The 24,395-nt window shown below is 50.1% G+C and overlaps 10 protein-coding genes across 10 annotated transcripts; 9 read left to right on the top strand and 1 right to left on the bottom strand.

The window, feature by feature from the left end:
* Positions 1-608: 608 nt before the first annotated feature.
* Asppvi_011420 (GTP cyclohydrolase I) lies at positions 609-1,461 on the top strand (the record flags this gene model as incomplete). Its single annotated transcript, XM_043307249.1, has 3 exons — positions 609-756; positions 808-1,091; positions 1,150-1,461. 3 exons carry the CDS (start codon positions 609-611, stop codon positions 1,459-1,461), a joined length of 744 nt encoding a protein of 247 aa, XP_043163184.1.
* Positions 1,462-2,326: 865 nt separating this feature from the next.
* Positions 2,327-3,318, top strand: Asppvi_011419 (dihydroneopterin aldolase family protein; the record flags this gene model as incomplete). The annotated part of the gene is made up of 2 exons (XM_043307248.1): positions 2,327-3,082; positions 3,142-3,318. 2 exons carry the CDS (start codon positions 2,327-2,329, stop codon positions 3,316-3,318), a joined length of 933 nt encoding a protein of 310 aa, XP_043163183.1.
* Positions 3,319-6,381: 3,063 nt separating this feature from the next.
* On the top strand, positions 6,382-8,134 carry Asppvi_011418 (sphingolipid C9-methyltransferase 2; the record flags this gene model as incomplete). The annotated part of the gene is made up of 4 exons (XM_043307247.1): positions 6,382-6,486; positions 6,558-7,047; positions 7,139-7,890; positions 7,940-8,134. The coding sequence occupies 4 exons, from the start codon at positions 6,382-6,384 to the stop codon at positions 8,132-8,134; spliced, it is 1,542 nt and encodes a 513-aa protein (XP_043163182.1).
* An 819-nt stretch (positions 8,135-8,953) lies between these two features.
* On the top strand, positions 8,954-10,321 carry Asppvi_011417 (saccharopine dehydrogenase family protein; the record flags this gene model as incomplete). Its single annotated transcript, XM_043307246.1, has 1 exon — positions 8,954-10,321. One exon carries the CDS (start codon positions 8,954-8,956, stop codon positions 10,319-10,321), a length of 1,368 nt encoding a protein of 455 aa, XP_043163181.1.
* An 823-nt stretch (positions 10,322-11,144) lies between these two features.
* On the top strand, positions 11,145-12,458 carry Asppvi_011416 (flavin monoamine oxidase family protein; the record flags this gene model as incomplete). Its single annotated transcript, XM_043307245.1, has 1 exon — positions 11,145-12,458. One exon carries the CDS (start codon positions 11,145-11,147, stop codon positions 12,456-12,458), a length of 1,314 nt encoding a protein of 437 aa, XP_043163180.1.
* Positions 12,459-13,169: 711 nt separating this feature from the next.
* Asppvi_011415 (flavin-containing monooxygenase) lies at positions 13,170-14,728 on the bottom strand (the record flags this gene model as incomplete). The annotated part of the gene is made up of 2 exons (XM_043307244.1): positions 13,170-14,476; positions 14,548-14,728. The coding sequence occupies 2 exons, from the start codon at positions 14,726-14,728 to the stop codon at positions 13,170-13,172; spliced, it is 1,488 nt and encodes a 495-aa protein (XP_043163179.1).
* Positions 14,729-15,413: 685 nt separating this feature from the next.
* Positions 15,414-15,825, top strand: Asppvi_011414 (uncharacterized protein; the record flags this gene model as incomplete). The annotated part of the gene is made up of 2 exons (XM_043307243.1): positions 15,414-15,716; positions 15,760-15,825. The coding sequence occupies 2 exons, from the start codon at positions 15,414-15,416 to the stop codon at positions 15,823-15,825; spliced, it is 369 nt and encodes a 122-aa protein (XP_043163178.1).
* Positions 15,826-16,220: 395 nt separating this feature from the next.
* Positions 16,221-17,954, top strand: Asppvi_011413 (uncharacterized protein; the record flags this gene model as incomplete). The annotated part of the gene is made up of 2 exons (XM_043307242.1): positions 16,221-17,696; positions 17,748-17,954. The coding sequence occupies 2 exons, from the start codon at positions 16,221-16,223 to the stop codon at positions 17,952-17,954; spliced, it is 1,683 nt and encodes a 560-aa protein (XP_043163177.1).
* Positions 17,955-18,660: 706 nt separating this feature from the next.
* Positions 18,661-21,074, top strand: Asppvi_011412 (Zn(II)2Cys6 transcription factor; the record flags this gene model as incomplete). The annotated part of the gene is made up of 4 exons (XM_043307241.1): positions 18,661-19,131; positions 19,211-19,729; positions 19,789-20,979; positions 21,027-21,074. 4 exons carry the CDS (start codon positions 18,661-18,663, stop codon positions 21,072-21,074), a joined length of 2,229 nt encoding a protein of 742 aa, XP_043163176.1.
* Positions 21,075-22,809: 1,735 nt separating this feature from the next.
* Positions 22,810-24,330, top strand: Asppvi_011411 (MCT family MFS transporter; the record flags this gene model as incomplete). Its single annotated transcript, XM_043307240.1, has 5 exons — positions 22,810-22,987; positions 23,037-23,143; positions 23,197-23,371; positions 23,425-23,833; positions 23,901-24,330. 5 exons carry the CDS (start codon positions 22,810-22,812, stop codon positions 24,328-24,330), a joined length of 1,299 nt encoding a protein of 432 aa, XP_043163175.1.
* Between the last annotated feature and the right edge of the window lie 65 nt (positions 24,331-24,395).

Genomic DNA, 24,395 nt, shown 5'->3' with positions numbered 1-24,395 from the left:
TAGGCGTCCCTCGTCATTAAGCAGTTGAACAGTAATAACTATGCGAGAATGCAAGGTAAGATATTCCTAGGGACTGTTTGGCTAACCTGCTGCAAGATATTGAAGACCTCACAAACGAAAATGGGAGGCAGTGGAAAGCCGAGCCATGGACATATTCACTTATCCCCACAGTTCACTTTTTAATGATGGTGCATCCTCTAGGGACCCAGGATTAGTTTTATCTCAGCAGGCCCTGTTTCTGTTAGAAGACAGAAATAGCCTATGACATGACAAATGCGAGGTGGTGACAAAGTTACAGCGCGCTAACCCAGCTGAAGGACGCAACCGGAGAAATGCCCACTATGCTAGTTAACCATGTAGCAGTCTTTGAACCAACTGGGCAGAGAACGCACCCTACGCAAAGTGTCCACGTCAATGACCTTGGTCAGAGTCGTATACGGAGCGACCCTCTCGGGGGACTACCCTCTTTGTCTAAATGCATACGTCAGACTGAATATAAGAGACCCTACTATCCACCTCCACGTAGGGTCTGGCATATATCGAGACCAGGGACCAAAGAATTAAACTAATCTGTGAGAGAATCACCACACTCTTTTACGAAATTAGAGATGGCGATTTCGGAGTCAGAAGTCATTGTTGGCTCTCTCCAGGAGCCCATGACAGCTCTATCCCTTGATAAGCCAGCCTTGGCGGAAACTGCCATCGCTGTAGATGCCGATGGCGACGTGGCAGGCATCAACAGTCCTGGCGACAGAGGTAAGGAAGTGATCTTTCACTAGGTGTTCCAAAAGGTTAACATGGGAAAAGGAACCTTCCTCGCCGCCAGGGTCGCTGACCGGGAGAAACAGCTCGCCGCCAATATACGAAGCATCCTCAAAAACGTTGGAGAAGATCCAACCCGAGAGGGTCTTCTCAAAACCCCCGAACGGTACGCTAGAGCCATGCTCTTTTTTACTAAAGGCTACGACGAAAGCGCATGGAATCTCGCCAAGGACGCCATCTTTAATGTAGATCACAGCGAGATGGTTCTGGTCCGCGACATCGAGGTATTTAGCATGTGCGAGCATCATCTGATTCCCTTCATGGGGAAGGTAGGCGATCCTTTGAATTGTACAGTTTGCTTGGACGATAAGTAACCATGTGCGACAGGTCCATATTGCGTACATGCCCAGCGGTCGTGTATTGGGTTTATCGAAGCTGGCTCGAATTGCAGAAGTTTATGCGCGCAGACTGCAGGTCCAAGAACGTCTGACGCAGCAGATCGCGCAGGCAGTTGATGATATTCTGAAGCCCCAGGGGGTGGTCGTTGTAATAGAATCTGCACATATGTGCATGGTTATGCGAGGCATCCAAAAGACCAGCTCCATGACTACGACTGCCTGCAGGACCGGTATTTTCAAGAAGAACAAAGATGTTGAGGAACAATTTCAGTTCCTTCTCAAACTGAGACAAAGTTCATAGGGCGATGAATTTAATCGTTTGCGTGAGTGGCATGACCTGTGCATGCTGTGAAATCGTACATTATTACTCTTCAGTGGCTAGCGAGATGGGGCAGTATGAAGCCAACATAGGTTAGGGGTACATTTTCATCAGTAGACTCTTTTGCTTTCCTTTCCGCCACATCTCTTGACCTTATCCTTCCAGATTCAGTGGTGCAGTTGCAGCAAATGCCTTGCTTCGAGTCACCAGCGATAGCCTACCCCTGTCATTGGGAGCCTGGAACGCACCTGCCACGAAGGCCTGAGGTTATTGGCTGTTCCGCATTCTCTGACGTGTACATAATTGAAGTATTACAAATACACGCATGCGGTCTTGGATTATCAGTGGGGCATTTGTTGCTACAGAATGGCGTAACTGCAACATAAACTCCTTGCATAAATTCTGACATAGATTATGGAGTGATTGGCAAACTGAAATCAAAAGCAGTAACGCGATTGATTATTACAAAGCTTTCCTTGAAGATTTCATAATGACTTCCGAAGACGCTGTTTTGTGGATCACAATCAGATGTGCTGAGCTATCTCAGTGACGTTACACCCTAAGCTACTCGTTGCTTTCACGAAGGATGCGCTAGGATTAAGGGTTAGACCGGATTAAGAGTGTGGTCTCTAAGATAGTGCAGTCGCATGGGACATCAGAATGGCACCTGGCGTTGCTTTTGTTGAACAAACGGGTGCCAAACTCCCTTTCTATGTGTTCCAACTCGCTAAGTATGGCCTGTTCCGCCTCGCCCTATATTCGAGCTAGAGAATGGCGCTCTGATTGTCTCTGATCGCACCGATTCTTTTTCTGCTTCTCCTCCGTACATTTTAGCAAACGTGGCGTCATGGGCGAATGCAGAACCGTTATCCAGATCCCACCAGCACCAGAGCTGGTGGACCACATTTGTCTTCGCAGTGTTCAGCTCCCTTTGCCTTCTGGCCCAGACGCATGGCACCGGTTGGGCAGGAGGCAGCCATGTGCTATGTCGCTCAAGCTATCCTGGTCCTCCGTGTCTGCCTCAGCTCAAGAGGACGATGTCGGCTTGTCTCTGGATTACGGAAAGCTCTATCAACGCATCGAGGAGCTTGTCCAAGAATGGCCGAATCTATGGGAAGGGCTAGGAAATCAGATCCCGGTCGTCAACCTGCACGGGCATCCTGTTCACGGGTCACTGCACATTGGACGAGGACGAGATATCTCCCTTCTTGCTGGAAAAATTGCTAGCCTGGCACTGGAATATCTACATCAGCGCAGTCTGGCCATTAATGACATACGGCCGGGGGCTGTGCAGCAACACTTTGGGCAGTGTGAAGTCTGCCTATATCTTCCAAAGGCTCTCTTACGCGCGGAGGGTGGTCTTCTGCATCGCAGTCTCCATGCGCTGGGATACGATCATGCGGATGCTGTGGCAGCGGTCGTGATAGAAGATGGGTTCCGGATCCAAAACATTCGCTGCCATTGTATTATAGGTGTCAACGCGCATGAAAGGCTTGAGAAGCAGACAGTTGTGGTATCCCTAGAAATCAAGGGCCGAGGAAATGATCATTGGAAGGAGAAGTTTCTGAACACATATCAAGAGATGACTAGGGTTGTCGCTGAGGTATGATGATATCGGCTCATACTCTGTTGAAACGGAAACTAACAGGAACACTCTTCAAGGAGGTCGACAAGACAACGTTCAAATCAGTGGAGGCTCTAGTTGTCTTTATTGCTCGTCTTGTTACGGTGGATTTCGGCAACGAACTGGTGACAGTGCGCGCTGAGAAACCCAACGCGTTGGCATTCGCGGAGGGGACTGGAGTGGAAATTACTCGCTCGCGAGAGTTCTTTGGTTGAGGTATGGTTATTTACAGGAACTGTTCCTCAGCAAGAAATAGATAAATGGAACAATGAACGGTTAACACCTAGCTTTCGCTGCTCCAGCTTTTGGCAGCCAATTGGGAAAACTTCAGAAAGACCATCATGAAGAGGTTAGAATAATATTTTCGGGAGCCCTTGACTCGCTCAACTATTGGAAAAGAGAACAATATAGTATTTTATTAAGGACACGCTAGAGTGGTGTAGAGGTGCAGACCAGTCTGAGATAGCCCTAGTTGCAGGCTCTATATAACCAACCTTATAGACCGTCGTTCATGTTCGTATACGTGGCATACAACGACAATATTGGGGGTTAATCAATCAATCCAAAAAGCTGAGACTCTGCCCTATTCGAGAACAGATTCCCCCGTTTACTTTCAAGAAATCCTTCTCAAACCCTACCCCGAACCGCCATAGTCAAGATTCGGTTAGTTCCCTTGGCGCCCCTTGTCAAATCGTACCATCCTGCATGAACGGTAATAAACAAATTGGCGTAATGGTACCGTAAGCTTTGAAGGAACAGTAGAGCAACCACGGCAAATCTGTCGCACCGAGCCAGGTTTATCCAGCTTCTACGAAGGCATCTGAGTCTCATGTAATACAAGGTGACTCTCGTCTAATACATCATAAAAATCGGGTCTAGATCGTTGCTTCTTTATTATAGCAACACCGAGTAACAGTTATAGGAGGCCCGCCCTTCGGACAAGGTTCATACAAATCATGACAGTAATTTGAATTGAGAAAAGAATTCAAATTCTCTTGTTTGACTTTACTTCTGCATGATGAAAGATGAGCAGAGTAACAATCTGTGTGCTTGCACTAGGTGAGAACACTATTGCAGCATTCCTTCGACTGCGATCTAATATAACTGAAATGGTTAGTCTCCCTTGTTGGGTCACAAAGCGCCGAGACTAAACTTGCTGAGTGCATTATACGGTGCGAGCAAAATTATCCAAAACCAGCTCTCACCTGTGTGCTGCCTGCTCTGCGTGCACAAGGGCCATGCTATGTTTGTGGCCCGTTTAAGACCTCTCCTACTGAAGAGCTATGTAGCGGAAAGTGCACCGAGACAGCGTCTGATACTCAAATTGTGGACACTGTGGAAATATGTGTCCAGCGGGAACAACTTGCAAATCTGGCAAATGTCAAGGGGAATGCAATGCTCAAAATATCCATCCTCCTCTTTGTACCCCTCCCGCTGGCTGTAATTGTCCTAATATATATGTTAATGGGGATATTTGTGAATGTCTTACATGTGCGCCTAATACTGGTCAGGATGACTGCGGTTGTTGTGCTGATTGAATATGGATTCTTAACGCTTGTATCCTTCAAAAATGAGAATAGTAGCTGCTTCAGAGGAATTATCAGTTAACTTTCCATCTTGTTGGATATTGATATATGAAATTAGGAGCGGTTAGTATGAGTGACGGTGTAAATTTTGTAGTTCCTTTAGCATGCCTAGCTATGGGAGTTTCTGGGGTTTATCTAAGATTTCCGAATACTGTATTGCTTAAGGCAATCTACTTTAATTTTAATTATGCCTATAGTAGTGGACCACGTTACGGCCTTAAATCAACGCTCAGAACTAAACGTCATGGTGCATAGTACACATCTGCGCAATCTTTTCAGAATGATCCATAGAACAATGTATTATCCATCACGATAACGTACTTGTGTTCCGGCCATCCTCCGCAGTGCTGAAGCAGCTCAGCGCTGAAGTCCTCGAACACCGCCGCGTCAGTCGTGCCACAGAAGACACGAGAAAAGACTACAGTAACCATCTCGTGTAAACGTAGGTAGTATCTGGTATCACTGGTCACGATGGAACTGAGACACTTGTGCGGGAGCCTTACTATGCGGTGGTCGCCCTGTTCGTCAGAAACCCGCCTTATCGTGTATACCAAATGATACGAATGAAATTCCGATATTATATGTGAATACGATAGTATGTGTGAATAATGTTCTCGCAAATTGGAGGTTTGCTCTCTGGCTCTCTGTCGAGCTACCCTTTGCGAGCAACGTTGAGATACAAGGGCCCTTCGGATGCTCGAGGTCGTGACTTGTGTCTGGAATTCATCCCAGAGAAAGACAGTCATCTCATCCAGGCAGAGCGCAGGCTTCTTGAGTAAGTGATCGCATGGTGTTTCTAGTATCGGCGGTATTATAGCGCGTCTCCGACCGATTCGATTTTGCTGGGGGGAGGAGGCGTCTCCAAATTGCCATAAATTCGCTGCATTCACCTTGGTCGGCTATTTCGAATGTGGTTAGTGACTGACACCATATCACGAGTAAAAGTGGCTTTGAATGGGTCAGTCTTGGTGCCATATCGCGTGGACCGCCTTGAGCGACACCTCAGTGGGCAGATGAATGTCTGCCCAAGCTCTGAAAGAGGGGTTGCCCGTAAGCTGGAGGATATGTACTCTATCCTCGTTCCTTGTCTTTACGACTCTCCGTGGCAGAACCATGACCAGATGCTTCGGGTTTCTCGTATGAATGGAATCCAGGCAGCATAATTGAATATGGATGATTTACTAGAAAGCCTGTGCCGATCATGTTTCACCTATCGGTGCTCCGGGATAGAACACTCAGACAAATACGTTCAAAGATTGCCAGGTGATCGGTTCCCGCGGATCCCGGACGTATTAAGGGTGGGCAAAATATGACTGGGGATTGAGCAGCCCCTCGCCTGTGAATATTGCATATTGGATATGCTTATTACTCTTCCTGGCTGAACATGGCAGCCTAGAGAGTTCGATTGCTGTCAGACAAGGGCCGTGGAACATGAATGTTTTAGGTTTCCCTTATTGAGGCTTGACAGGTCAGGAAAAGGAAAACCGTCGATTTGGGATATCCGTCTACAAGTCAAGCACAAGACCCACAATAACATGAAATATAGGATGGGGTTATTCTGTCGCCAAGCGCACAGTGGAGCCTGCGAAGTCGGTGGACAAGGTTACGTGCTCTCCAAGAAAAGATGCTATAAATATGAATCATTCCTCTCTACAGAGAAATAATGTTTTGGTCTTCGCTCAGCCTCCCAATATGACGCAAAAGCACCCCGAGTCCCCTCCTTTCCTCGACTTCATTGTAACACCAGAGGTATCACAAACATTTCCAAAGGATCACTGTGGAGTTCGGGTTACAAGAGTAAGTAATGGTTGCAATTCTGTAAGGCCTAATTGCCTTGAGTTGCAGCACTAATACACTTCCTACTATAGTCTCCAGCCATCAAAAACGCCCCTTTACCTGCCGATGGTGCGGGAAATGATTCATGGTCCAATTCCCTCCTCGTCATCCTTCTGATAGCTGTGCCATGGTTCATTTCCTCTCAAATAGGCGGAGGCCTAGTCTTGTGGCTGTTTGTCGCAATAGGCACTGCAGTCCCGATTCTCATGGGATACTGGAGCATCTTCTCCGCCACATCCCCTCGTCTCAATGAGAAGGTCAAGCTGCCAGGTCGTCCAGTGGAATACTATCTCCACTTTCATAAGGAGAGTGATCGCCTCAGATACCGTGGTCGAAGAAAGATTCCAATGGAAGTGTTCTATGAAAAGTACTTTCGCGGCGACGTGGAGTTCAAACAAGGGGATTGTTTGGACAACCTCGAGTACCGTCATGATTGGGCCTCGTTCAGCTTCTCCTGGGGCGTATTCAGGCACTTTTTGTTTGGTTTTGTACCGGAATTGATTGTCCATTCACGTTCTCAAGGTAACTCTCAACTTCAACTTCTATAAAGTCATTCCCTGCTCCTCTTCCATCAGCAGATCTAGTCAAGTATGTGCAGCTAATCCGAAGGCAGATGAGGAACAGGTAGGTGGCAACTATGACCGTGGCGATGACTTCTACGCGTGGTTCCTTGGCCCTCGTATGGTGTATACTTCAGGTATCATCGGCGACGTTGATAAGGAGGAATCGCTTGAGCAGCTCCAAGACAACAAACTAGCTGTTGTATGCGAGAAGATTGGATTGAGACCAGGGGATTATATGCTGGATATTGGTTGCGGTTGGGGAACTCTGGCTACTTTCGCGAGCGTCCACTACAATGCCCATGTCACTGGTGTCACTCTGGGTCGCAATCAAACGAAATGGGGCAACACGACCCTTCGAAATGCCGGCATAGCAGAATCACAAAGCAGAATCCTCCGCATGGATTATCGCGACTGTCCCCGGATACCCGGGGGATACAAGAAAATCACTAGCCTTGAGATGTCGGAGCATGTGGGGGTCCGCCATTTTCGTGGCTTTCTGCGTCAAGTCTATGACATGTTGGATGACGACGGTGTCTTCTACCTGCAATATTCAGGCCTACGAAAGTATTGGCAATATGAGGATTTGATATGGGGGCTCTTTATGAACAAATATGTCTTCCCCGGAGCCGATGCAAGTACTCCTCTGGGCTGGGTTATTGATCAGCTTGAGGCTGCTGGATTTGAAGTGAAAAATATCGACACCGTTGGTGTCCATTATTCTGCTACGCTCTGGCGTTGGTATCGCAACTGGCTCGCCAACCGTGAGAACGTCGTTGACAAATATGGTGCAAAGTGGTATCGGGTGAGCATTCAATCTCCTATTTCTGAAAGTGGGCTCTAATATACCCTAGATCTGGGAGTTCTTCCTTTCCTGGGCAACCATTGTCTCCCGTCAAGGAGGAGCAGCGTGCTATCAGATTGTTCTAGTCAAGAATCTCAACTCTACCCATCGGGTGGAGGGGGTGTCCACCCAGTTTGGCATTTCCGGTTCAATCAAGTCGGCTTTTCAGAGGAGCCGTGCTGTTCTCAGTGCGTATATTCCGTGATCGATGACTCGTTTGACCCAATGGCTCCTCGGATGGGACGTTTCAGGCCGGGCTTTGAGGAAATATCCTCACGAGTAGACTGGCACATACTTGCGAGTAGGACCGGGAGGAATATTGGATACCTTACCTCAAGGAAAGGTGTTTGTCATGTTTCGCATTTGTGTATACTATCTTAATATAGCCTCAGTGGGGCTGTTCCCTGCCGTAGCCTTCTGCCTGCCTTTCTCTCTGCTTTACTCTGCCTGCCCCGAGCGCTCCCATCCAAGAAATCCTATTTGCTGGCGAATCACTTTGATAACCCCCCCGACCGTATGAGTACTCGTCATATCATCGAACTATCATTTAGGATTTGACAGGTCGGGGTTGCCCTCAAAACACATTGAATAGCTCATTTTAGCATAAGCTCTCCCATTTCTAAACCCTGTATTGTGATCAAGCAATATAATCCGAGGTGTCCTTTCGGGACCCGCGCGCTCCGGATAGAAGGATCTCTTACCACATGTCCTTGCGCACGGGTCTTCTCTTACGCATCTGGATACTCATCAATAGCCTCGCAGCCGCGGATTGCCGCGGAGCCGTAAGCGGATCCGGTCGCTACCTTCGAAGTGCTTCTCATGCTCCTTGGGAATTTCACCGCGATGGCCAGAAAGTTGGGCAGAATGGAAGCTATCTCCTTTCCGGATTCGACCCTACATGAATCACGGCGAGTTTGCGGTGTATATAACTCCAAGTTCAAGTCCTCTATGAAAAGGTGCAATTGACATCGCTTCTCTCAGACCTCTTTCAGACTCCTATACTACCGCATTATCCAGCACAATCATGATGGGCTCCCTCCGATCCCCCCAGCCAGTGATTTTCATCGGTGCCGCTGGCGAAATGTGCCGGTTGGCTGTCGAGCGTTTCGCCAAGGCAAGTGATAATGCCCTGATTCTCACTGATATCAACCTCTCCACGCTCGAGACGACCGTCGCCAAACTCAATCTTCCAGCTTCCCGCATCTCTACGAAGCAGTTGGATCTCTTTGACCGAACCGCTCTGCGCGAAGCAATCAAGGGTGCAGCACTGGTTGTGCTTGGTGCAGGGCCTTATACGCGCACTTCGGAACCCGTACTTACCGCGTGTTTGGATGCCAAGGTGCCTTACCTTGATTTTGATGACGATGTGGAGAGCACTCAAGCCGCTCTTGCTCTCCATGAGCGTGCAAAGGCGGAAGGTGTGCCGTGCTACATCGAATGCGGCGCTTCCCCAGGCATGTCCAACGTGATGGTTCTTGATGTCACTGCAGAGCTCGACACCGTCGACTCAATCGACATTTGCTGGAGTGTCAGCGACGGAAAGGGCAAAACCGGCAAGGCGGTCTTGGAACACTTGATGCATATTGCTGCTGGTCCCTGCCTCACATGGGCGAACGGCAAGCCGACAATGAACGAGTCCTGGGTTGAAACGACTTACGCGCCAATGCTGGGCGGGGAAGGGGAAATGCTCCTCCACGAGACTGCCCATCCGGAGCCAGTCACCTTCCCACGCCTCTTTCCCAACGCTCGCCGAATCCGTTGTGTCGGTAGCCTAGACCCTGCCCCGGTTAACGGTATTGCCAGGGGTCTTGGCCACGCCGTCCGCCGCAATGCCTTGTCCATGAGCGACGCCGTGGATTTCATATTCCATCTGGCCAACGACGACTCCTCCCTAGAGGTAATGGGCGAGGCATTTGGTGAAATGGCTGCGCAGTTCCGCGGTGGTGATGTCACGATTAAGGAGCTATTTCAACTGGTCGCTCACGCGAATCGCAAGCTCAGCCCCTTGCGGTACGCTCTATGGGGGATGCTCGAGCAGATTTGGACAGGGGAGTGTACGACAGGGGAGGTCCTCAGTTTCCTCGTCGACGCGGCTCGGGGCAAGATGGCGGCAAATGGAACCGGCATGCTTGTTCGAGCCGTTGGCACACGCAATGGTCTTCCTGTCTCGATCACCAAGCGTATACCCAAAGCAGACGAGAACGCGTATCTTAGCAAAACTATGGGTACTGTAACGGGGACTGCATGTGCAGCCTTCATGGTCATGGCGATTGAGGATGGTCTCAAGCGTAATGGGGTCTTTTGTCCGGAAGATTGGGCTACACCGGTCAGATTTTACGAAGCCTTGGAACGTGTTGGCACCCCCAAGAATGAAATCATAGAGAGAGTCTAGTGGTTCCCATGCAGGTAGAGCTAACTCACGTTTGAGCAAAACAATAAGAGATATGGATTGGCCTAGCTAGTTTCTGTGTGTTGAAATGAGAGATATGCAATGGACACAAAATCACGTCGAACATCATTGATGCTCATTCTTCAATTAATCTTGTTCGCTTAACATAGTCAAGCGAAGCATGCTAACCACAGCTTTTTGCGAAAGTGCCGGGTGAATACATGGTTGACTGTTAATTGCGGAGAATAGCCCCAATTCCCTCGTTTAGATCACACCCAATACTGTAGGTGAGAAAATCTATCAACTTTTTGTTGACAGACAGGTGCCACATTGCTTCTGTTTCAGGAATCGATCATCTTCTTAGAGTGTTACCCTAATCCAGCCCGCCGCACTTCAATAGCTTAATGCACCGGCACAATCGGTTTCCATCTAGCATTCTATTGTCCACATGTCGTAAATCATGGCGAGGAAAGAGGTGGGGGTAATGGTGCCTGGCAGAAGAGTGGCATTGACATTACGTTCCAGCGATACCCGCTGATGACAATCCAAGCACCGATCCGCGGATCCGCGGATCCGCTTTCGATCAGCTTTAATGATCTACAGTACTAGTACTATTGACCGCTTGTTTCCTGAACGTATCTATGTGAAAAGTGACGCCCAAGCTTGCCTCTTTCCAGCCTCGGTTATATCCGTTCCCCGGCCTATATCAGGGCCTCTCATAGCTGACCTCTGGGGAGCAAATCAAGTACTCTAGCTCAACAATCTTTGTCTCGAGTAATCCAACTGTCACATTCTGAATATACCGTATTAAGCCGGCTTTCCCAAAATGCCGAATGAATTCGACGTCGCCGTGATTGGGGCCGGAATGGCGGGGATCATCGCCGCAAGGGATCTCAGTCAGAAAGGACACTCAGTCGTGCTCCTGGAGGCCCGTGATCGCATGGGAGGACGAACCTACACGGACCACGCGTTCAACGGGGAACTGGACCTCGAACTGGGAGGAGGTTACGTCCACTGGACACAACCACACGTCTGGCGTGAGCTGCAGCGCCACGGAATGTCCCTCAAGCCGCCGATGGAAGGGGGCAGGTTCTACTGGCTGGCCGATGGGGCTGTCCACTCTGGTGGTAGCGAGGACTTGTATGGGACCGTAATCCCACTAGTGCAACGACTCTTTGCAGACGCTCGAGCTCGGTTCCCGATGCCGTTCGAGGTTGATCTTCTCGAGAACCGCGAAATCGAGGAGGAAACTGTCGAAGATCGCATTAATTCGTTGAACCTGTCTAACTACGAGCGTGATGTCCTAGAGGGATTACTAGCAGGCGTCATCCATTCATGCAAGAAACAGGGGATTGCGCAGCTTCTGCAGGCGGCTGCAACAACCTTCGGAGATTTCACGGCCTTTTTCGAAACAGCTGGATCTTGGGGTATCCAAGGAGGCACCAAGCAGCTCATTAGTGCCATTATGGCCGAGTCGAATGTTGAGCTCCGGCTTTCAACGCCCATACGTGCCGTGGTCGACAATGGCTCCGGTGTTACTATCACGACGCGCGAAGGTCAGCTAATCAACGCCTGGTCGGCCGTCGTTGCGCTACCCCTGAACACCCTGGGCGACGTGAAGATCCACCCCGACCTACCCCCAGCGGCGCGCTCGATGATTGAGCGTAGGAACCCAGTGATGGCTCACAAGATCTGGGTCCGGGTGAAGGGCGAGATCGAGCCGTTTTCGATGGTTGCACCGCCCGGGAAGCATCCCATCAACGCAGCCAGGTTCGAAAAGCACCATAACGGAGACACACTTATCATGTGCATGTGCGCCGACGCTGCCGCTCTTGACCCCGCGGATCTACACGCTGTTCAGGCAGCCCTGCGCAAATTCATCCCGGAGATCGAAGTTGTTGATACGGCCTGCCATGACTGGGTCGCCGACGAATTCTCCAAGGGGGGTTGGATGATGCACCGCCCAGGGACTCTAACGACGGGCCCAGCACTGTTCAGGAAGCCGCATGGAAACATCTACTTTGCAGGGGGTGACGTAGCAACCTGGGGAATAGGATCGATCGAAGGCGCCATGGCAAGCGGCGCCCTTGCCGCGCGGGATTTGTCCATGGCATTGGGGCAAGGGAGGCATAGGTTTTGATGTCTGTCCTGATCTCAAGGAGCCGATGTTTTCGACTTTAAATCTGTAACCCATTCTCCTTCATCATATGTTGTAGCTAGTATCCTTTCAACCAATGTTTATCAAGTGTCGTTAGACCCAGGTCTCCAATCAGTCACTGGTGATATTACTTCGCAGTGGTAAGGTATGTAAAAGCTGTTGCATATTACCCGATGAACAATAGATCCCGACATGTTGATTCGAGCTGACGAATGGATCCGAAGGGTGCATACTGCGTCTCGACTAAAATGATATAGCTGACGGGGTATCAAACATCGTCCACAGAAGCCCGACATGATCCGTCATTCGCACTTAAACTCGCGCAGAATACTGCCGGATGAGGACTATTCACCTCTTGAAAAATCAAAACTGTGAGGGTGGATAATCATACCATGTGGAAGCATAAGCGATTAGATTCCAAATTGTCCAGCGACTAGGAGAGTATAAGGCCTCCGTTATGAGTGGACGAGTATCTAACGTCTGGGAATACATTGAATCACTGTGCCGGCAACATCATCAACCCATTGCTCTATTCAATATTGTATTCTAGGATCCGGAATAAGAAAGGTTCTCAACAAACTAACTCTATTGCTCTATGCTCTATGCTATCTGCGACAGCTCTCCAGAATGCCCCAGTACAGCGAAAAACAATGTTGAGAAAAGTCGATGCGAGGGCGAAGTAGACATGTTATCTCATTTCGACCATTCCATGCCAGCCCAAATATCACCCCAGCGAGCAGTAAAGATGTCTTTCCAGTAATATGACCGACGCTGCCACGGGCCACGATCGCCTGCCTTTGGCAGCACGCTCTTCGCTCGTTGGACGTACGTTGACTTCAAGTAGAGGAACGAGGTTTCTCTCATTCCTTTCTTTTCTTCATCGCTGCAACGGGGTACGATCATGCTTATCGAATCCCGTTTCATCGTATCCAGCAAGCGGCACGCCAGCTGAGCGGTTGCGTCAGCTCCCAAAGTCCAGCTAGCATCCACGTATCCAATCGCGAGAACCAAGTTGGGCAGGTCCGCGAGCATAGCACCCTTCCACATGAAATGGTCCGCAACCTGGTACGGTTCACCGTCAACAATAATCTCGATGCCGCCAGCCATGGCCATTTTAAGGCCCGTTGCGGTCACAATAATATCTGGATTGAGTTCGTCGCCTGATTTGAGTCGGATAGCTGCCTTTGTAACTCTATCGATGACCCCGGTCTTGATGCTGCCTTTACCACTACGCAGACAAGTGTAGAAGTCCCCGTCTGGACACACGCATAGTCTTTGGTCCCAAGGATTATATGAGGGAGTAAAGTCGGGATGGAGAGACATCCCCTGGGGTAGTTCTCGCTTCATCGTTTTGAGGAAAGATTTCCGAGCATGGTTGGGGAACCACTGGCAGTAGGTCACCAGCAATAACGACATCAGAATCCATTCGAAACGGATCATCGCAAACGCCAAAAAGTGTGGGAATATGGATTTGATGGTTCTATCGACCGCACTCTCCCTTGGCAGCGGGATGATATAAGTGGGTGAACGTTGCAGCATCGTGACATGGGATGCTTTTCCTGCCAGTGCCGGCAGCAACGTGACGGCCGTGGCGCCAGATCCGATGATAACGATGTCTTTGCTGCTATAGTCAAGGTCCGTTGGCCAAAACTGCGGATGTACCACCGTGCCCTGGAAGTCCGCTATTCCCGGGATCTCAGCAAACATGGGTGTTTTGTAGTCATAGTAACCGGTCCCGAGCATGATGAACCGTGTGCGTAGGACCTTCTTAGCAGATCCTTGGTTATTCACGGTTATATCCAGAGTCCATGCTTTCGATGCCGTAGACCAAGAGATCCTGTCAACACGGTGAAAAAATTTGATTCTTTGATCGATTTTCTCCTGCTCGGCCGATTCCTTAATGTATTTGGAAATCATCGAGCCTTGTGCAATGGATTCTTTCTCTAGCCAAGGACGCCATCCAAAGCCGAAGGTGTGAAGATCCGAGTCGGACCGTATACCTGCAATGTAGAATGAATCAGACAGTGGGGTTTTCAAGGCCTGGAAGGCTCCATTAGTTTCATTTGTTTACCGGGATACTGAAAAAGACTCCATGTCCCGCCGATCTCATGGCGTGCTTCCAAGATACAATAGTTCAGATTCGGGTTTCGCTCCTGAAGTCGGTACGCGAAGTTGACACCGGAAATCCCAGCCCCAACAATCACCACGTCGTAATCAATATCCTGCGTGTTGTGTAAAGGGTGCATGTTCATAGTAGCAGGAGGTTCAACGGGAGAGGCTTTCTGTTCAAGCGTACACCATCAGGTTTAGGGCGTGGGACAGGCCTTTATCTTGTCCCTGGGGACGAACAGGGCCTTCAGATATGACCATACTGATCCTCGCATGATGTCTCGGCTTTCCCTTATTCAATGGTGACATCTCAATCGAGGATAGGACTCAGGTTTGGAAGTTATATTACCGCGGGACCGACGCGGACCCGTCCGCTGTTGTCAATCGCACCTGTCCTTACTTGTTTTCCATGTCCAGAACATCCATACGGACCTGAAGTCTGGCTTATTGACCGATCAGAAGCCCCATCCTTTGTCACTTTATTGTTTTCAGGTTTTCAGCCACTTTGTCGAACTGCCATTCCCTGATCAGGAGCGGATCCCGCGGACCCCGTCCAATATTTGCTTGTCCATCCATCCTCTTCCCACACTGCCGATCCATATGCTTTAGACTATTACAGTAGCTTAGCGGCAAATCCCAATCTTGAAAGAGGAGAAAGAGCGGGGTTATGGGAACTCGGTCATTTAAGACGGTGGGAGCCGCGGATCCGCCGATCCGTATGGCCCCCCCTGTGGTTAAGTACGAGTGGCTCTGCCATTCTCCAGAGCACGCCATTCAGCCTACATCAATATCCCCAGCCTTGTTTCCCTTTTCTTTTGATGCAACACGATGGCTTCTGAGCTTGTGAATGAGTACTTTCACGATAACGCTCCCTCTAGCCAAGATGACTGGAGCTTGATAATGGGCGCTCCGATGAGCCAGTTTCCACTTACGATTCCGCACCCCATGGGGCAGGGAGTAGGGTATAGCGCAGGATCCACTGTTCCCGGCGGCTCCGAAATGGGTGCCATCAACGCCTTCACGGCTCCATCTGCAATGAACGGAGCCGCGGACTGGCGAGAATCTTTCGAATCTGTGCTACAGACGTTGGCCTCTCCATTGGCTCACCAGTACACCAACAGCAAAGAAACTGTGGGTGCCTGGGGAGGGAGCAATACTCACAACGCTTTCCCAGCCCCAGTTAGCCAGGTTCTTGCGGAAGATCGTCCCCAAATTGCGCATGGGCTGCTCCCCAGGATAAGCAAGCGCGCACGGAAACAAAATCATTGCTGTGACCCCTGTCGTTTGGCAAAAAGGGCATGCGATTTACCGCCAAGGGGTGCCATCCAGAATCACAAGCCGTTGTTAACAGCTTGCACGACGTGCAAGCTGCGTGGTGTGGAATGTACAGTTACATGGCTTGCGAGTAGACAAAGCTCACGACAAGCTAGGAAAGGAACTGTAACAAAGTCCTGCTCCCCTTCAGGAGACAGATTAATCAAAGGCAGCCAAGGCATATTGAGAAATGGTGCGGAGGCTACTTCTGCACTAGGTAGTCTAGCATCTATAGCAGCTTCAGAAGGAGACTTGGCCAGGCAAGCGGAGGTACGTGAGGTGTGTTTCCAACGACTCTATCTCTACATAGATATTGTCGACATGCCCCTGGCGCAGTCCATGTCGCGGGGGTGTATGCCTCCTTGCTATTCCTTGGGCATTACTGCTCTCGGGCCATTGGGTGAAAGTCCTTATATCAGTCCCTATCTGGACCCTGTGCGATCGACGATCGACCGCTTCTGGAATATAAGTGTGACCTCGTCGGGCTCCGAACATGCAGCGCCACAGATATTTCTCGCAGCAAGCCTCCTTGATGCGCTTTTTCAGCTTTCCATGCCAGCTTATAGTTCACGCCATGAATCCATAAATGAGGCATACAAATGGGTTGCAATAGCAGCAGCGTCACAATTCACAGTTCAGCAGGATACCCTTCCCGGAACAGGCGGGTCACATGGACGAGCAAGGGACATTGCGTTGGCGACCTGGCAAAAGGCGAAACAGATGGTGTTCGAAAATATTGCGGCCACCAGATCTTTCCGCTTGGCACTCTGTTTGCTGCTGTTTGGCACTTTGTTCCCACCAACGACGCCCGAAGAGAGCAGCGTGCTTGAAGATGCAGCTTACGCTACACAAGAAGGTCTCCAGCGCCTTCAGATGCTCTGTGCTGAAGCTCGTGCGCATTGCGTGCATGATCCTGACATGTCACTCGATCCTCCCTACCGGACAAGCCGAGTCGAAGCTGCGAGCAAGCCTCACCCCGTTCAAACGTTGCCAACTAGCGTGCGAAAGTACATCTTGGAACTTATTGCTGCTGTTGAGTGGCTTGCGTCCATGTCTTACTCAGCAGCAGTAGTCTACTCGCGAAGAGACACCTGTACCGCTCCTCGCTTTGCCTACTGCAACCGCAGCTCGCTCTGGACAAGAGATATAATGCCAGAGCACGGCGCTATGAGGCAGCATAAGCAAGAGTTTGAAGACTCCATTATCGCGCGAGCTCAAGCCGATACGCACAGAGTAACCGCGTTATGGAGTCGCCCGATCTCGGACGACATTGTCGCTCGAGCCGTGAGTCAGGCAAGCTCCATTGCCATACTCCTATGGCAAACATTAGCCATTCTCACCCTGGCATTCGAACAACTCCGGACAGATAAAGCGCAATATGAAGAACTTCATGGATGCTATTCCGCAATGACTAATTTGATCGATGTTTGGAGGTCGGCATGGGGCCAAATTGATCGCTCGGCTGCCGTCAGTCTGCACCAGTCACGCCCCAATGTGCTACGCAGCGTTCATTTCTGTTCTACGGATGTCGACCTCGCTATACTTCTTTTCTGCGAGCTTATCTGCCAACTTGAGTCTCATCTTGCGGAACAGATATCATTATCGTCGTCGTCATCACCAGTAAGGGAGCGGCTATGGAACACTCTCAAGGAAAAAAGTGCCTGTCACAGGGACCAACGGCGTACGAGCGCAATGCAAATATCTCATCTGGCCATGGCAAGTCAAGGCGTGTTGAGTCCAGGCTTCCAAGGCAAGAGTGGCCTAAAGGCGAACGTTGATGACATTAGTGCGCACCCGGTAAGTAAAGACAGCCTCTCCTCAATATTCAGGACTAACCAGTCCATGCAGTATCCTACTCTGGTGGTGCTTGCACATAAACTTGCGGCCAAGGCGCTCGCAGATGAGATCCAATGCTCGATCTCCCAAATGGACGCCGAACGCATCCCAGAGCTAACGGCTGGCCTTGAGAGCTGCATGCAGGGGTTGCAGCGGCTTCAGGGAGCTCTCGTGATGTTTCCGGAAATGAACAGTGACATAGACCAGTTGTTCCAGTAGCTTTGTGTATATGTCTATAAACAGCAGCTACTACTAAATGTTGGCTCGGAAGGCTCAGGTAGCCTCCGATTGTGCGGTGAATCATACAGTGATTGCCAGGACTACATAGGATTGACTCCTATTCTTCGCCCACGGTCAATTGACTTGAACCGCCTCTAGCCTTGGTCGCCTCCTCATTAAAGGGATCGTAGACTGAGCTTTCGCCTGTCCTTCTGAACTCTGCTAGTCTCGTTCCGCATGTGTCCAAGTTCTAGTTCAGCTGCGTCCGGAGTGGCAGAATTGAAGAGAGTCTTCAATAGCCCTGGAAGCTGCTTCACTTGCACAGTTGGGCGACTGGCGACAGGACCAGCCATTCGAACCGAAAGCCCAACATTACCACTTGAAAGCCCGCCATTCTATCCGATTTTCACCGCTCAAGTGGAAATTCCTTACCATATATAATATTATCTAGGATTACTTCAGCACATACGACCATAGGGTGTGGAAAGCAGGGCTTCCCGTCCGCTCAGCCGTACCTAAGCCACACGCCGACTGTATTGTGGATTCTATTAGTCAATATCCCTGCTGCAAGCCTGCAGCTAATCATCAATGGATTAGCGAGGCACATGCCACCTGATCCATCTGGTGAGAAGCCCAAAGAACATTCTGATATTTCATCCATCGGCAAATAAAACCAAACCCCGCAAAGATCTCAACAAGACCTGTCATGGAGAAGCCCGAGCAATTAGCTGTTGACAACCCTCGACGCCGCAACCGCCGCATCAATTCCTGCCTCGCATGTCGCCAGCGCAAGCTGAAATGCAACCGTCAACAGCCCTGTTCCAACTGCGCCCGAGCCGGCCGGGAATGCGCTTTTTTGCGGCTGGACTCACAGCATAGCGTCCGCAAAAAACTCACCATATTCAAGGAACAAACCGCATTGCTGGAGAAGTGCCTTGAGCAAGATACGGAAATCGCCAAATCTACCAAACTGGGGCCGGGATCGCCAGAGGAGGACGAGGATGATCTGCTCGCCACCTCACTTGAATTAGCTTTGTTGGGGATTCAGGATGCAGCTTACGATCATGAGGAAGATGATGACTCGGATGACGATCTATATGACTTGGGATTCCGATTTGGGAAAATGCGCGTGAACGAGCGGGTGGGAGGGTTTTTTCACCCGCAGATGGCGGATGAGGTAGGCATTCCACACCATCTATGCCACCTGGCTGCTTTCTTTGACGGCCCTTCTGATATGCTCGAATTTGTTTCCTCAGCTTTCCGCCTTTCTGGATGAAACAGGAAACCCAACCGCACTGCGCACTCAACGCCGGTACCATCTCAGTGCTGCCGAGAAAGATCTCTATTTTGGCCCTGGTCCCTGCTTCATTCTGCCTCAGTCAGGCCCGTTCTTCAGTCAACCTTGTTCGAATTCATTCATAATTGATTGGAGTACCCGGCGACCTATGGCGGATGCCCTCCTAAAGCAATACTGGGAGGCGGTGCATCCTATCGTTCGCATTACCCATCGACCTGGCCTTGAGCGGCGTTACTGGACATTCTGGGAAGCAATTGATACGGGGCGGAGACCGCCCGCATCATTGCGAGCACTGATTTGCTCTATGCTCTTCATCGCATTGGTGAGCATGTCGGCATCCCGGGTCTTGCATCAGTTTGGCGCTCCGCAGCAGATCCTTCAGAGCCAATTGCAATTCGAGACGGAAAATGCCCTCAAGAATGCGCGATTACTCTCGACAACCAGACTGGAGACGCTCCAGGCTTTTGTTCTATATCTGGTATGGCCCCTGTTTTAACTTGTGGCCTATGCAAGCGAACTCGTTGCTGAAAGGTGCAGATTCCCATGTGCCGCAGCGAGATTTCCCGGGCGCACTCGGCCCTTGTGGGGATGGCAGTGCGCCTGGCGGAATCCCTGGGGCTACACCGAGATCCGAAGGAGTCGCAATACTCGGCAGTTGAAAGCCACGTCCGTCGGTTGGTATGGTACCAGATTTGTTTCCTTGACCTCCGAACGGCCGAAGTACAAGGTCCACGGGTGGCCATTCGGCCGGAAGACTTTTCGGTGGAGTTACCTGTCAATCTGGACGATGAGCAGATAGCAGCCGGGGCGGACGGTGATCCACTGGTGTGGACAGAGATGACGTATACACGCATTCGGTTCGAGTGTCAGGAAATGCAGCGAAAGTGCCTTCTAGCGCGACTGCAGTTGGAGCAGAAAAAGCTGCCCCTGTCTCAGGCCCTGCAACAGATTGAAATCTTCCGTCAACACATGGAGTCCCAGTACGACCCAATCTTCAGCCAGGCCGAGCTAACGCCGTTACGGATAGCAGCTAAGCATCTGATGACTCTCTTGATCAACCGACTCTACACAGCAGTTCTCCACCAGTTCTACCGCGCCCTGATTGTTCAGCCCCCGCTCCGGCTGCGGCAGCTGATCGTGAGCACGGGCATACAACAATTGGAAAGCTCCATAGCGCTGGAAACCATGCCTCAGCTGCAGTTGTGGGCCTGGTACAGCCAGGCCTACCACCAGTACCACGTCTCGATGCTGCTATTACTAGAGGTGTATTTGCGGCCCACCAGTCCGGGGGCAGACCGAATCTGGCCGTGTCTAGATTACGTTTACGAAACCACAACCGTGACGGCTTTGGGGGAGGAGGACCGCAACCTGGCCAGTCAGCATCACAAAGCTCGGATTATTCTTACAGCGCTGCGGGATCGCATTGATGTCTATCGGCGTATGAGACGCGCTCGCGTGCCGGTCCAGAGCAATAGCCCGTTTTCATCTTTCAGAATCAGACCACCAGAAAGCACAAGTCTGGAAAACCACCTGCAAGAAAGTGGACCGCTGACCGATATGGTCGGTAATTCCCTGTTCCACGGCGGGATGGAGCAGACAGGCCTCACTGGGTATGCTGCATCTGGATCTGAACCATGGCTGCTTCCGCTACAGCACTCCAGTGAATCTTCGACCATTATTGATTTACCGGAGCATAGTATACTATCGTCTTTTGTGGATTTTGACTGGGTATGTTTCCTATACTTTACATTTCAAAACTCGCTAACGGCATACAGTCAGAGTGGGACACACTTCATCATAATGCCATGCATGGTACATTCTAATACCTACAACTTGCTGGGCATCATAGAGATCCCCTGAACTAATGAAGTCTATGTCGACGCAGGCTAGAAGCCGATCCAAGCTTGAACTAGAAGAACTCCCTAAGCGGTTTCTGTTGAACATGTATCGCACTACTATTGCTATTATGGTGGAATGTTCGTCTAGACGATCTAGACGCCTTTTTAGTTAATTGGCTTTATAGTTGATAGTTTCTAACTAATTGTAACAGCCAAATAGATATGTGACTATATTACTAATTTTTAGGATGTCACATGACATGTCTGTGAATGTCTGACCTAGACTGGTCGTGGATTGGATCTGGATTGATCCACACCATGTCTGATCCAACCCATGCGGATTATGGGTTGATCCATGACCTAGGTGTTCAACCCATCCTCATATCCATGCAGGCTGGACTGCGGATAATATCTAGTCAGGTGATCTCTAGTATTTAGATTACTACCTATTTTTCTAGTATTCTAGCCACGCCATAAGGATATCAATATATTTTATACAATAATATGATATTTAAGAATATGAATATTATATATTACCTTTATATAAGCTAAAATTAGATTATATAGGGGAGTAGGGGTACCCCCTGAGCTTAGGGTGAGAAGTGGTGTGGAGATATAGATATCTTACTACTATCCTGATCACTATAATCTAAAATGTAAAATCAACTATAACTCTAGTTTTCCTTAATATAACCAATATTGTATCTTAAACTGCGGATTGGGTATACCAGTCTAGTCTGACCTTAGTCAGGGTTACCAACCTGAGTGTGAATATCCGGACTTTTCTGAAGGGTCAGCTCACCTGTATCCTGAATAGATATTAACGTCACAATGTGCATTAAAGGGCAAGTCCACACGATGTGTTACATGATTGATCGAAAGTATGGAAGTCATGGATGCTTGTTGTATTGGACTGTACCTCTCTATCTAGGGAACTAGTTTAATGATTGATGATCAAGTGAGATTGAACTCCGAGACAGGCGACATGGAGAGAACTGGTGCACTTCGGTGTCGAGCACTTTGCGGACCCCGCGGCCCCTGCTCGAAACAGCTTCATCCTTGGTCCTTGGCGCCAGGTTAGGAGATAGCAAAGGTGGGTAAGACCATAAATACTTAGTAAGATGGTGAGGGCTACACTGTAGGCCCGAACCCCGCGCTCGAAGTGACAGGGGCGAACTCTGAAGGGCGTTAATCCTAATCTGATGCCCTACGGCTAACCTGTGAAAAAAATGTCCAAGCTGCTCAACCACAGATAAAAAGGCCTCATTCCACCATGCAATCTAGAATTAGAGTGGATAATTGTGTTCGTTGATGTCGGACTATCCCGCTCCATTACGGCCGCAACTGTGAACCCGTGTCCCAGTCAGCACACTAATTTACGCCACGGCCCCATCCTACGGCCGTATGAGCTTGAAGTCCGAATGTTGCCTACCTCCTCCGTACGTTTCAATATTCCATACGGCCGTTTGCCTGAGCTTCTCACTGTCTGAACATGGGATGATTCCGAGAACAATCTGGGGACGGGCAACGTCTCTGTTGACGATACGGCCGATTTGGCAGATAATCCTCACCCTTGTTGAATTCGGGGTAGGGATGGATACGCTCCTTTTATTGAGAGGAATGGACACATGTGTAAATAAATATCTCCCAATCCACAACCATAACATCGTTGCTCTCTGGTGAATCTGATCCAATGCTATCGCCGCTCCAATACAAAAGAATGAGCCAGGAAACGATGAATGACGGGGAGGAAACGACGCCAGCGTTGCATCAAAAGAAAGCCTCGAAGGTGGATGACTCTCACAGTGTGAGTCCTCCCCTGGATGGAGGACTTCAGGCTTGGAGTGTGGTGGCCGGATCATTCCTGTGTCTTTTTGTCAGTTTTGGCTGGGTGAATTGTAAGACGCCACGGTCACGAGTTATTTCAAAAATGCTAACTGGATACAGGCATTGGCCTATTTCAGACATATTACGAGACCAACCAGCTGAAAGGGTATTCCGCCAGCACAATTGCATGGATCACGTCTTTCGAGGTCTTTATCATGTTCCTAGGGGTTTGTACTCCGCATTTCTTCCCAAGTGCCGTGTTTGAGGCTGAGTGGTACAGGGTCCCATCCTAGGTAAAATCTGCGATGTGCATGGCCCCCGGTATCCGCTATTCATCGGGACGTCCATGCACGTGTTCGGACTTATGATGACCTCGCTTTGCAAGGAATATTACCAGTTCCTGTTGGCGCAGGGGATCTGTAGCAGCATCGGGGCCAGTTGTATTTTTTACGCCGGTTCGTCAATCCCTTTGCGGGTTAGAATTGACTGCACACGCTAATGTAGACAGCCCTCGGAGCCACAAGCACATGGTTCAGTCGAAAGGCCGGACTGGCCATCGGCATCGTCGCCAGCGGGTCCAGTTTAGGCGGCGTCGTCTTTCCCATCATGATCAACAAGCTCCTGCCAGAGATTGGCTTTGCGTGGACCATGCGCACCTCCGCGTTCATCATCCTCGGCCTTCTGGCCGTTGCCAATGTCACCGTCCGGACTCGTCTGCCACCTAATCCCAAGCCAGGCAGCCCAAAGGACCTGGTGATGCCGTTCACGGAGCCCCTGTTCTGTCTCACTGCCATGGGGGCATTCCTGTTTTCGTTCGGTCTCTTTCCGCCCATCAATTATGTGATTTCCGAAGCAATCTACCGGGGCATGGGCTACGATCTAGCGTTGTACATGCTGCCCATCCTCAACGGCGCAAGGTATGTGCCATCTCCATCATCCAATGCTAGAACTATTTTTGAATTACATAGGCTGACTACAAGACAGTTTATTCGGCCGGATCATTCCCGGCGCGCTAGGCGACAAAGTGGGCCGCTATAACTGCATGGTCATCATGACCGGGCTGACAGCCGTTGTGGTCCTGGCCATCTGGATCCCCGTCACCACCAACGCCGGCATCATCCTCTTCGCTGCGGCCTTTGGGCTGACATCTGGCGCCTTCATCTCCCTGGCTCCGGCTCTGATCACGCAGATCTCCGATGTATCCAAGGTCGGAGTGCGGATCGGCGCCATGTACGCAGTGACCTCTGTCGCCAATCTCACTAGTAATCCTATCGGCGGGGGACTGATCTCCGCCTGGGATGGGAGGTACACAGGGCTGATGGTGTTTTGTGGTGTGGTGGAAGCAGCTGGAATGTTGTTCTTCCTTGCTGCGCGGATTTACCAGACGGGATTTCGGGTGGCTGTTGTGGTGTGATGGAGGAAAGACGCCGGTCCACCACGGCTATAAAGTTTGAGCATCCTAAAGAAGTTATCGGCTCA

Source organism: Aspergillus pseudoviridinutans (genome assembly GCF_018340605.1).
Source record: "Aspergillus pseudoviridinutans IFM 55266 DNA, scaffold_9, whole genome shotgun sequence".
Lineage (NCBI taxonomy): Eukaryota > Fungi > Ascomycota > Eurotiomycetes > Eurotiales > Aspergillaceae > Aspergillus > Aspergillus pseudoviridinutans.
The sequence above is the reverse complement of the archived record's forward strand: the minus strand, read 5'-3'. Positions and strand labels throughout refer to the sequence as shown.